At 40.8% G+C, this 11,606-nt stretch overlaps 1 protein-coding gene across 1 annotated transcript; it reads right to left on the minus strand.

The window, feature by feature from the left end:
• Positions 1-381: 381 nt before the first annotated feature.
• On the minus strand, positions 382-4,020 carry LOC115681342 (glutamine synthetase cytosolic isozyme 2-like). The gene is made up of 12 exons (XM_030605261.2): positions 3,858-4,020; positions 3,185-3,224; positions 2,973-3,076; positions 2,780-2,828; positions 2,555-2,661; positions 2,361-2,448; positions 1,795-1,923; positions 1,606-1,680; positions 1,478-1,531; positions 1,324-1,361; positions 1,041-1,200; positions 382-801 (listed from the first exon to the last, which is right to left on the minus strand). The coding sequence occupies exons 1-12, from the start codon at positions 3,929-3,931 to the stop codon at positions 649-651; spliced, it is 1,071 nt and encodes a 356-aa protein (XP_030461121.1). The 5' UTR covers positions 3,932-4,020; the 3' UTR covers positions 382-648.
• Between the last annotated feature and the right edge of the window lie 7,586 nt (positions 4,021-11,606).

Here is an 11,606-nt window from a genome sequence, read left to right on the forward strand (position 1 = left end):
AGAGCTGGATTCGTTTCATGGCGAAAATCAATCATCGGATTGAGCTGCTTTTAATTTACGATGAGAACCGTCGCGGAACCGGGTCAAGTAGTCATTCGATGATCTCTCCTGTCCTTGAGGCATTCAAGAACATTCCATAGCTGGAGGTCATTCGAACCTCAGCCACCCTTTGAGACCTCAAGTAACACGTATCAGGCCATGCCCTTGTTGTCATCCAAACGATGTATATACATGCGTCCATTTGTCTTTCTAGTTATGACGGTTCACACTCCACATGAATAGCTCAGGTCTGCTTATCCATGTGATTTTCGACTTTCAATGACCACATTTTCAAACGCCGAGACATCGACTTTGAGGAAAGAGCAAGGGGACACGAATGTATGAATTCAAGAACATAAAAATTTTAGCCCTTCCAGATAGCAATACAAATTGGCGCCTGCCATTATTCGAAGAAACAGACTGAACTCATCTTCGCAAGTAAAACATTGAGGTTACCTTACCACCTCAGTACAAGGGGCAAACATCAGTAACTGAGTAAACCCTATAATCCAGGAAAACGAATGCACGCATCCCAATTGGTACACAAATCTTTCCTTTGTATCGAATGAAAAAGAAACCACAATCTCTTGAAGACGAGAAGCTGCGAACTCATGGCTTCCACAGGATGGTGGTCTCTGCAATCATGGAAGTGACGACATATGGGTCCATGTTGGAAGCAGGCCTTCTGTCCTCAAAATAGCCTTTTCCAGCTTTCTCCGTGTCTCGGCCAACTCGAATTGACGCACCACGGTCTGCAACTCCCTGTCCAACAGCAAGTAAGAGCTTAACATTAGAATTCTGGACCTAAATTGCCAAAAGCACCTAGAGATCACACACATTGAGATATACATCTTTTTATACGTCATTCTTAAATAAATCTACTATTATCAACAGCATCTTTGCCATCTACCTGTCACAAGAACGTATACTATACTAATAACAAGATAAATGCTGCATTTCAAAAAAAGGTCCTTTCCCCCTTTCTCCTGTTTTTAACTTACCCATTTGAAAGTGTTGATATCAGCTGTCTCGTGACGTCCAGTGAGACGGCGCTCATTGCCTTCACCATATGCGGCAATGTGCTCTTTGTGCCTCAGTCCAAGCTTCTCAATTGCTTTCTTAATGACCTCATATCCTCCTTTATTTCTCATGGACTTGGTACTGCAGTACAATTACATAGAGTTATACGCACAAAGCAGAGAAGGGCACACTGCACATTGAGGGGGCAAGAGAGAGAGAGAGAGTGACCATTATTCGCAGAAGCATATGAAGATTAACTGTTACCTGTAGTTAGTGTGAGCACCAGCTCCATTCCAATCGCCCTAGAACGGATAGGTGCAATAAGAGGAACACAAATGAGTCCGTACAAAGTTGAAATATTTCCAAAGTAGACATTACCGAGATGAAGACTAAATAATATGAAGGAAGATCAACTAACCTGAATAGGCTTGGGATCGAAGGAAAGGACCACTCCAGCTATCTCCGTTATCCTCTGTTTACAGGCAGGCATGTCAACATCAACCAAGGAAAAATTAGAAGCAGCAGAACCTTTAAATGTTAAAGTACCTCCAAAATGTAACGGGCGATCCACAATTCATCTCCAGCTGAAATTCCCACAGATGGACCAACTTGGAATTCCCACTACATTAAATGTGAGAAATTATTTGTATGTCTAATTCATAAATATAATAACGGCAAAGTTTCCCGTAATAAAAGTCATTATGTAAATCTTTTTTCCCTGATCTAGTCTCTTACCTGGCCAGGCATCACTTCCCCATTGATACCACTGATGTTAATGCCAGCATACAAGCAAGCCTTATAATGAGCGTCAACAATATCTCTGCCAAATGCTTTATCAGCACCAATACCACAGTAGTAAGGTCCCTGAAGCATCATAGCAGAAGTCCAAAATCACATAGCCAGCACAAGTAACAGGCAAATACCTTAGGTTTTAGCAAAGACGGGAGTGAATAGTAAAAAGGTTACGGTTAAGCCTCAACAATCAAACTCTCCTATTCAAGAAAGGATATGTGCATCCCACTCCTTATGGGAAAAAAAGGGAAGAAAAGAGCAGATTCTTCACACAGTCAATTGACCCTGATCATGCTAAAATATAGATGATTGACGACAAGGGGACAGCTATCCTTGCTTCCACCTGGCATTCCATCGATAGTTCTTTAGTTTTAGCATGGGCAAATAGTCTGGATCCAAAGCTAATGAAATGGCTAAGGAGAGTGCCAAGCCAAGACCATACACCAACAACCATGTTCAGTTTTATAGCTGTTGACTTTACAAGCCAAAAAAAAAAAAAATTGCAGTACCTGGGGACCAGGATAGCCACCAACAGGCCACCCTAGAGGCCAGGTAACATCCTTCTGCAATAGGGTGTACTCTTGCTCAAGTCCATACCTATTTTCCACAAGATTGAAATTTGACAATAAGTTTGAATGGATGGAAAAGAGGTAACTGTCAACCAACGGACTAATAAAGAAAGGATTGCGGCGTGGAAAGATACCAGGTCTCTTCAGCAACAACAGCAGGGTGGCTGAAGATCTTGGCAGCAGCACACCTCTTATTTGTGGGAATTGGTTCTCCCCCAGGAGTGTAGGTATCACAAATGACCTAAAAACCAATTGGGATTTTAGACAGCGATTAAAGGACACTACGAATGTAATATCCAAGGAAAAAAAACGACAAGGATGCAAATCGCATCATTTATAGAGAAGGGGAGAATACTCACAAGAATGTTGTTGCCACCTCTGAAAGGATCCTTGAAAATTGCTTGAGGACTGTTTGATGATATTTCCAAAGATTAACACAACCATGTCAATTCAAGCACCAATAATCGATGAGTTAACAAGCGAAATTGCCGACATATGACTAAAGAAAGCGCTAAAAATTTGCTCGTGAAGAAGATAAAGCAGAAAACTCACTATAAAATCACTTCACTGTCCTCTCCAGGAGCCTGTTTTGTGCTGGAACCATCGTAGTTCCACTTAGGAAGCTTTGAAGGATCACTAACAGGACCAGAGAGAGTCTATATCATCAAAAGTAGATAAAGTTAAGCAGAGCATGTGCGATGAAGATTACCAACGGCAGTAACAACTTGCTCACTTGTCAACTACTAGTGCACAGAGTAACTTACCCTTGCTTTGCTCCTCATGTCCATCCCAGAGCCCCCAATCCTATTCGATCAAACAATACACATGATAGAAATTAGCATAGTAGAAGGCATCCTATTCAATCAAACAAATCTATGAACGTAGAAATCCAGCAGAATTGCTATCTTCTATTAGATAGATCCACAGAAGGCGATTACAAGCAAAGCCTCGGTCGGATATTTCGGCGATTTCTCTTGGTGCTAGTACCTTTTCCGGATAAAACAAGAATTCAAACCAGCACAACAGAGGAAAGACTCCACTTCCATGCTTAAGTTTCGTAAAAGAAAACGGAAGAAACAAAAGTGTCAAGAAACGCAATACCTCAAAGAGGGTAAAGGAACAAGCATTCACATGTGAAGAAACCAAACGAACGACCAACAATCTTCAAACCAATAGGAAGCAACTTCTACGAGACTTCTTACACACACACACACGACATGAGAGCGATCCCAGGGAAAAGCCCAGAATTCGATTTCGGCAGCTTCGCCTTCTCTTTCCATCCACAAACCAAAAAGGGTCCGCGAGATCACAAACGAGCGACACCCTGAAAGAGTTCTAGACCCTGAACCAGAGACAGAGACTCGGAGCAGAGACGAGGTAGAGGAAGCATTTTTTTTCCAACGAGAAAAGTCGAGGGTGGGGCTGAGGGTGGCTGACCATATGTACTCGGCGATGATCTTCTCGGTGCAGTCGGAGAGGTTGAGGTTGATGAGATCCGAAAGCAGCGACATTTTCACCAATCCGAAGCGAAACACTCTCTCTTCTCGCGCTCCCGCTCTCTTCAACTGCTTTTACAGGGGAATGTGATGATGGCGGAAAGACCCTGGTCCCCTTCCCTTTATATAGCGCGCCAGGCAAAGCTTGTAGTTGAACTTGCTCCAGTTTTCTCACTTAAAATAATCAAATCGAAATTAATTTCGGCTTTCATAATTCAATACCATTTTTTAAATACTGATTTTAATATACTTGGCATTAATTTTTTAATAGAAAAATTGTAATTTTTATTTGAGATAATTACACGGGTGGTCCTAGAGCATTGGCCAGATGTGAAATATGATTCCTGAACTTTTAATATGTTCAGTACGGTTTCTGAACTTTTAGTAAATGTTTAATTTGTTAGGGACAACATTGCATATTTCACACAATCCAAAGATCAGATTGAACATTTATAAAAAATTTAGGAACCGCATTGAACAAATTAAAAGTTCAGGAATCACATTGAACATTAGGCTAAAGTTTACAGACCATATTAAAGTTCATAAATCACATTACATATTTGCTTAACATTTTTTTAACTTTTAATATGTTCAGTATAGTCCCTGAATTTTTTGTAAATGTTCAATCTGTTATAGTGCATATTTCATACAGTCCAAGGAACGGATTGAACGTTTACCAAATATTCAGGAACCGTATTGAACAAATTAAAAGTTCAGGAATCACATAGACCATATTGAAGTTCATATATCACATTACACATTTACCTAAAATTTAGAAATCATTTATGTTATTTTTCCTTTTTATTAAGGTTGTTTTGTGATTGGATGAGATTCTAGAGGCCGTTCATGGGAAGGGAGGGGATGGCGGGGGACCACCGAGACGTCAACGTGGCTTGCGGAGAGAGATTCTATTCAGATTCCCATGATGCAGAGGTGTCTGTCTACCGGGTAACTGCCGATCCCGTGAGATCTAACCCTTGGACCTGGGGCAAGGATCACGCGCGTGTCGGGGACGTTGAAAGTTGATTGAAAGAGATTTTTTTTTGGGTCGAAAAAAAGAAAAAAAAAGGTTTAATTGCTTATTAATTTATATGAAAATATTAACTGCACTGAGCCTACAACTGCTAATTCCTTAGATTAAGCGCTCAAGAAGCTAAAGTCAACTCTCAAGCTATCAAAAAACCCAATGCCATGTTTGAGAAACGGGAGAAAATGGAGATGAGGAAAATTCGGGTGGAAAATTTTTAAAAAAAATACTTAAATTCCTGTGATTAGAGAGATGAGTGTTCGAAAGTCCGACCCAAAAAACTTAACGGATAAAATGGAGCGGAACCTGACTCTGATACCACGTTAGAAAAGTCGAACCAAAAGATGTAAACCGAAAGGTGGAAGGAGACCATTTATAAATAAAATGGTGTGTTTCTTTCGGGGAAAACTTTGTGATAAGAAGAATCCGGGGAAATGATTGTCCCTTTGTCCCATTTTCTTCAAATTGGTGTTGCTTTCAAACACGGCGAAAAAGTCTAAGAATGGAAACAAAAATTCGGGGGACACAAAAAAGGATGGTGAAAGCAAATGGCGAGTTTGGCAGGAAATTTCTTAGCTTGACATGGAAGCATATGCTAAAGGCAAAGGCACCTATTGACATGTTGGTTTCGGCTTTTTGGTGCTGACTGCTGAAAAGTGGATGCTCGGCACAGGATGCTCTTCTAGAGAGAATGCTTCATCTTTGCTTCTAGATTAATTGAATTCTTGGCACAATTTTTTGCTTTCTTTATCGACCATCCAATGGCTCGTGCAATCCACTAGCTGGACTGTGGATATAGGTTCTCATCCGCACTTGAATGCGAGATTTTATTCCTTGTTTAGGGGATTATAATTTCAGACATTGCGGGCTCGCAAGTGGAATGTCGATTTCGCACGGGCAACGTCGATGTCAATGCTTGCTTTCTTCTGAACAAAAGGGTTTCTGCTCGAGTAACACGCGTATGTCGATCCAGTTCGGACCACCTTGCTCTTGAGCATTTCGCTTTTTAGAAGCACGAAATTCATGTGCTTCTATGATTATCTGACATGCACGAGGCGGGAAGATCGTCACATTTAAGATCGATTGATTGTGAGCTATCTTCACATCCAAACCACGAACTGCCTCCGTTGTGCCCTTTAGGGCTGACATTCTGCATTCGAAATATGTGTAGGCAATAACCAAGCATATAAAAATCAGCCCCGATGTCTGTGTTTCTTGTTATTATCTTTAGGATACTAACAAGAATACCGAAGTGAACTCATATATCTTGAGTAACAATCTCTACAAGCAACAAACGCAAAACAAATACGCAGCAAAGAATATCCCGTGCACAATTTGTCTCATAAATATATATTATGATCAATTAGTATTTGTCACTTGACCAATCCCATTAGTGGAATTCGAAATGTTCACCAACATATGAACGAATATAAGTACTTTGAATGTCTCGAGGGATCTGCCCAATTCTTGAAACGACGGAAACTATAACAATCGGAAGACAGGGAATCGAGTTCAGTTCTCGAGCAGCGCGATCTCTCGGGACCATATCACGAAGAGACGACATCTCGTAAATTTTTGTTAGCCTCGACGTGAATCACATTTTACTGCACCGGCGAGTGACCGAGACATGTTTTTTTAATATCCAGCTGACCTAAAACTGATGGCAAAAGGCCACTTGAATCTTATTTATATCATTTGTCTACCTGTGCAGACGTGCTCGCAAAGAAAAATGAAGTCGATTGAAAATGTCAAAACTCAACCCACCATTTTGATGCTGCTTCTGAATCTCTCTGATCATCCCCTCTTCTCTGTCTCTCTCGAATCAGATCAGATTCCTCCTTCGCGTGCGACATGACCGCACAGCTACGCGCAGGGTCGCTCTGAATCGTCGAAGGGACGACATACCAAGCATTTGTTTATGCCACACACATGCAGTTCAATGTCGTCACTCGTGCGCGAACTGATGGGTTGGCCACACTTTGTCAACGTTAAAAGCTTTTTGCCCCATCCGTCTCTTACCTCGACCTGCCTAGACGTCACTGACGTTAGAGCTTTTTATCTTGGGGTTATTAAGTTCTTTTTTCCCCCCTCAAAAGAAGAACTCTTGCTTCCATACGGAGGACGTTTTTGTTTTAAAAGAACAATTTAGGGCTTTGTGCACGGAAAACAACTTCCAAAAAAAGTTTTTCGGATTTTCCGGCATTTGGTTCACAGAAAGTGAACAAGTCAAGAAAAACATTTTTCGTCAATGGAAAAAAAAACACATTCAAAATTAAGTAGGGAAAATGATTTCCACTTTCTTTCACCCGGACCAAGCACGTTCTCCTCCGTACACTCTTTTTAGTATTTTTTATTTTCATTCTTTTTCTTTTTCCTTCTTCTTCGGCCGGTCTCCGGCCACAGGCGAGGGATGAACTCACCCAAGGCTAGAGACGCTCGAGCTCGTCGACCACGGGCGAGCTTGACCTCGCTGGATCTAGCAAGGTAGAGCATTCCGGCGAGCAGAGCTGAGCCTCGCCGACCTATGGAGAGGCTCGAGCTTGACTGTGGCTAGTTGCCGGCCGTGGCCGTGGCCAATGACTGACCAAAGAAGAAGGAAAGAAAATAAAAAAATCAAAAAATCGATTTTAAAACAAAGAAAATAAAAAGAAATTATTAAAAATAGTGCACGGCGGAAAATATTTTCTATTCCACTTTCAGATTTCGGCCAAATACCGGCAAATATTTTCATCTTCCCGAAAAATGATTTTGTGGATAATATTTTCCAAAAATATCATATTTTTCGCGAAATAAACGGAGCCTAAAATTCATGTAATTGTTTTTTTGTTGGCTTAGTAGCTTGAGAGTCTTTTAAACACCGCAAAGGTCGCACAAGGGGTCATTTGAATATCTCGAGAGGGCAAGTCCACTCCAACATTGGGTCGCTCAATTTCATATTAATACAGTTCTTATTGCTGCAAGTTGCTGTTTATCAAATGTCGCGAGGTTATAATCTCGACGCAAATCACTTGATTATTCAAAGTTTGCTGCCGGCCAATTTGCGGCGTCTAGTCCTGGCATCACATCCTCTGCATTCGCCTCGAGAAAATGGTCGACGTTTGACTAAATTGATTGATCGCTCAGGCTAGTCATGTCACGCCTTTGACAATGCACGAAGCAAAAATGTATCTGTTGGGGGTAGCGTGATGCGATCTGGTAAGAGAAGTAGGTGTTCACGCGACGGTATTGTTGAATGACATTGTGAAAGGGCAAGACGGACAGCGTTGACTTTGACATTACGGAGTTTGCACGAACTAATTCGATCGGTTGATCAAATCCCGACCCTGAAAAGTCATTAGCTTTCCAAGGAAAATACTAATAGTCCCGCTTTCATTTGATGCATTCGCTCTGTTCGAACTATCTACAGTTATAGTTATCGACCATGGTAGTTGACCGATTAAATTAGGGGATAAGGGTCCGTTTGTTTTTTGGAAAATCAATGGTTTGAGATATATTTTCTTAAAAATAATAACTTGTGTTGCATACAAAAATGAACAAACGAAAAATATGTTTGCCGTCTACGAAATATTTAGAAATAAATTATAGTCGATACTGAAACATTATTCATTGACTAATTATTATTTCAAACAATATAAGTGATCATTTTTTGGACTAAATTATTCATTTTTCGCGAAACAAATGGAATATAAATCTCCTCTCTCAACATCGAGCACATTTATATTGAACAACATATTTTGTCGACTCTAGTCTAGACAACAGCTATCTAACGATTCTAGTGATGATTATTTCCGGATACACTTATCACTTGTACGATACCGTTAGATGCTAATTCTATAAACATGTGTAATTTTGACTTCACGACAATCAAGCACGATTAGATAAAGAGCTTCTTAGCTTGTATCTAAACAGAGGTCGAATACTGTTGAACTTTAGATGATATGAGCAAAGATGTCTTCACCCTTAAATTACTAAGCAAGTGCAATGCTTCTGCTAGTAATTCTTTCCTCCATCAGCACGTTACATTACAAGAGATATCGCCACAATAAATATCAGGAGTTTATTGTATACAAAGTTACGGCGGAAATTACATGTAAAATCTTAGTAATTCTTTCCTCTATCAGCTTTAACAGTACTTTCCTCTACCAAACTCTGCAATAATGTATTCCAATCGAAAACCGATATAGTTACATTAGTGTCCAAAGTCATTTGATATGATTATGGCCACAACTTTTGGGGTTTACATTAGATTGAAAGGGTTTCTCGAGATACAAATTGTGTTTGGTAAGGTGTAATTTAAAAGTGCATTGGGAAACACTTTGGTTCATATGGTGTTTGGAAAAACTATACTTATAAAGGACTTTTGCAATTTTTCTTTAAAAAGAACTCAAACCCTTTGCAGGCGTCCAGCAAAGGACTCAGGTAACCAGCAAGCCAGTTTTGGCCCCGGCGGTCGTCACCTGAGGTCGTATAGCCCCAAACGGTCCCCAATGAGGGTCGCGCAACCTCAGGTGAGGCTCGTTAGCGACGTCACACGAGGTGGTCGGTGGTGAGGGCACTTTTGAAATTTGTGAAAATATAGCGATGGCAAAATTGGAAGAAAAATGTATTATCATTTCGGAAATGCTAAAGCCCAGAGCTCTTACAAACCTGTTGAGCTAAGGAACTTTGGAAATGCAATGCATTTCCCCAAATCTCTCCAAGAAAATTTGCCAAACGTCTTAGCATTTGGCCAAGAGCTTTAAAGAAAGCCATTCCCTAAGGCAGCCTGAATTGTGCACCAAAGAACAAGAACACGCCATAAGAAAGAGTTTTTCGCTAGAATAAACTTTCCATTTCAAACAAAACTTTACAAATTGGATCAAGCACCTTCATCGGAACGATAAACTGAAGAAGACTATTAAAATAATATTTTTAACTCTAGAAGGGACATAGTGAAAAGGAAAGGAAGAAGCAGGTAATTTGCAAGTGCATGAGCAGCTCTATTATTGGGTCTATTGGTCCATGCCAAACTTCACCCTAGATTGTGTTGAAGTAGGAAGCGGGAATTAGCTACAAAAGGTTGAATACTCTAAGGACAAAAACCCTTTTAATGGATAACATCAATTAAGACCTTGCAGTCACTTCAAAAAACCCAATGTTTGGATGCCAAGGGACCAAGCATAATTGCAAGCAAGAAGAAGAGGTGTAGCTTCGACTTCCACCAGCAAGTTCCATCTTCCTCCTTTTATCCAAGTTTGGACTCCTAAGTCACTTGCCAATCATACGATAATACATATAGCTTCTTTATTATTTTTCCACGTACCATCTACATTAAACTTCAATCCTTAATATGACGGTGGGAGCGAGGACTCCATCCTTTCCTCAATAGAATTGACTTTTGAACGGATCTCAACTCTGGTCTCTTCCCTCTGCTTGTTTGAAAATTCCATGAAAGCTTTTTTTTTTGGTCAGAACTTATAAGACCGGCTTGATTGCTAGGAAATGATTTGGAGTTGCTTGAGCATGTAGCACGGCATTCCTATAATGTCACATTCAAGTATAGAGAATTGCTATATAAAGAGCGAAGAGTTTGCAATCCTAGCTCATTCTCTATGCAAACTGCCTTGGTCAAGGAAGTGGTGTACCATCTCCTCCTGTGATGTGAAGTTCCAAACTGACGAGCTGATACCCCCTGAGCTGTGTCTTCATAAAATCTGGGCCAAGGGGCAAAGTTTTCTTCTCAAAAAATACTTCCATAGGCATGAAAAAATTATGCATGGACGAACTCCACATGAAAAAGATTGATCATGACGCTTTATACCTTGGTAATCTTCTCTTTAAACCCGATAATGGTAGGGCAAGACACCAATTTCTTGAACAGAAGGTTGATAACTTAGCCCTTGGAAGAGGAAGACCCTATCTTGGGTGGGTAGAGCGACGTATATTCGATCGGTTGTTCGAAGTACTTCAATCTATGCTATGCAATCTAATCAGTTGCCAAGAAACACTTGTGACAAGCTCGATGCAGCTACGAGAGAGTTGTGGCGGGATGTTCCAGTGGAGAAAAACAGCCATAGAATCAAGATATGTCGTGGTATCACTTCATTTACACCATGAGATCATGCTTCATGACACGTACCTTACCTCTAAAACGTATCTCAATCACCCATCTTCTTATTTTCCACGTAACTCACCATCACTCCATCCGCATCAATTTGCAACGAATTCATTCTTTTGAACTAGACACGGGTAACTTCTAGAACATCATTGTCTCCCAAACTCAACAAGCACGTACGTCCGCGCACATGTCGCTTGCAAAAGTCCTTACCTGAGGAGGAACAAAACCATTATTTTTATGGTCTATGTGGACACCTAAGGTTCTTGTCCACGGCTAGTTCGGGCAAAGTTGAGATTTCTTTCGAACTAGTGGCCACTGTTCCTTGGCATGTTGATATGGTTCTTTCTCTCCCATTGGCGACGGAAGATGAGGTGATAGAGCATATCTACGTGGAGTCCATCGTAGGACTATTGGACAAGAGCTTCCTTTTCTCACGAGTCATGCTCTATCGCGACCGCAGCTCTTCCATGTTTGGATGCATTCCCCGTAGAATTGCAATAAGTCCTCTCCCCATGCCCTGCATTATTGGTGGTGGATGAATCGACCGAAACCTGACTCGGCACCCA

This window comes from Syzygium oleosum, unplaced genomic scaffold, assembly GCF_021117445.2.
Source record: "Syzygium oleosum isolate NSW1041296 unplaced genomic scaffold, Sole_v2.1 Sole_v2.48, whole genome shotgun sequence".
Classification (NCBI taxonomy): domain Eukaryota; kingdom Viridiplantae; phylum Streptophyta; class Magnoliopsida; order Myrtales; family Myrtaceae; genus Syzygium; species Syzygium oleosum.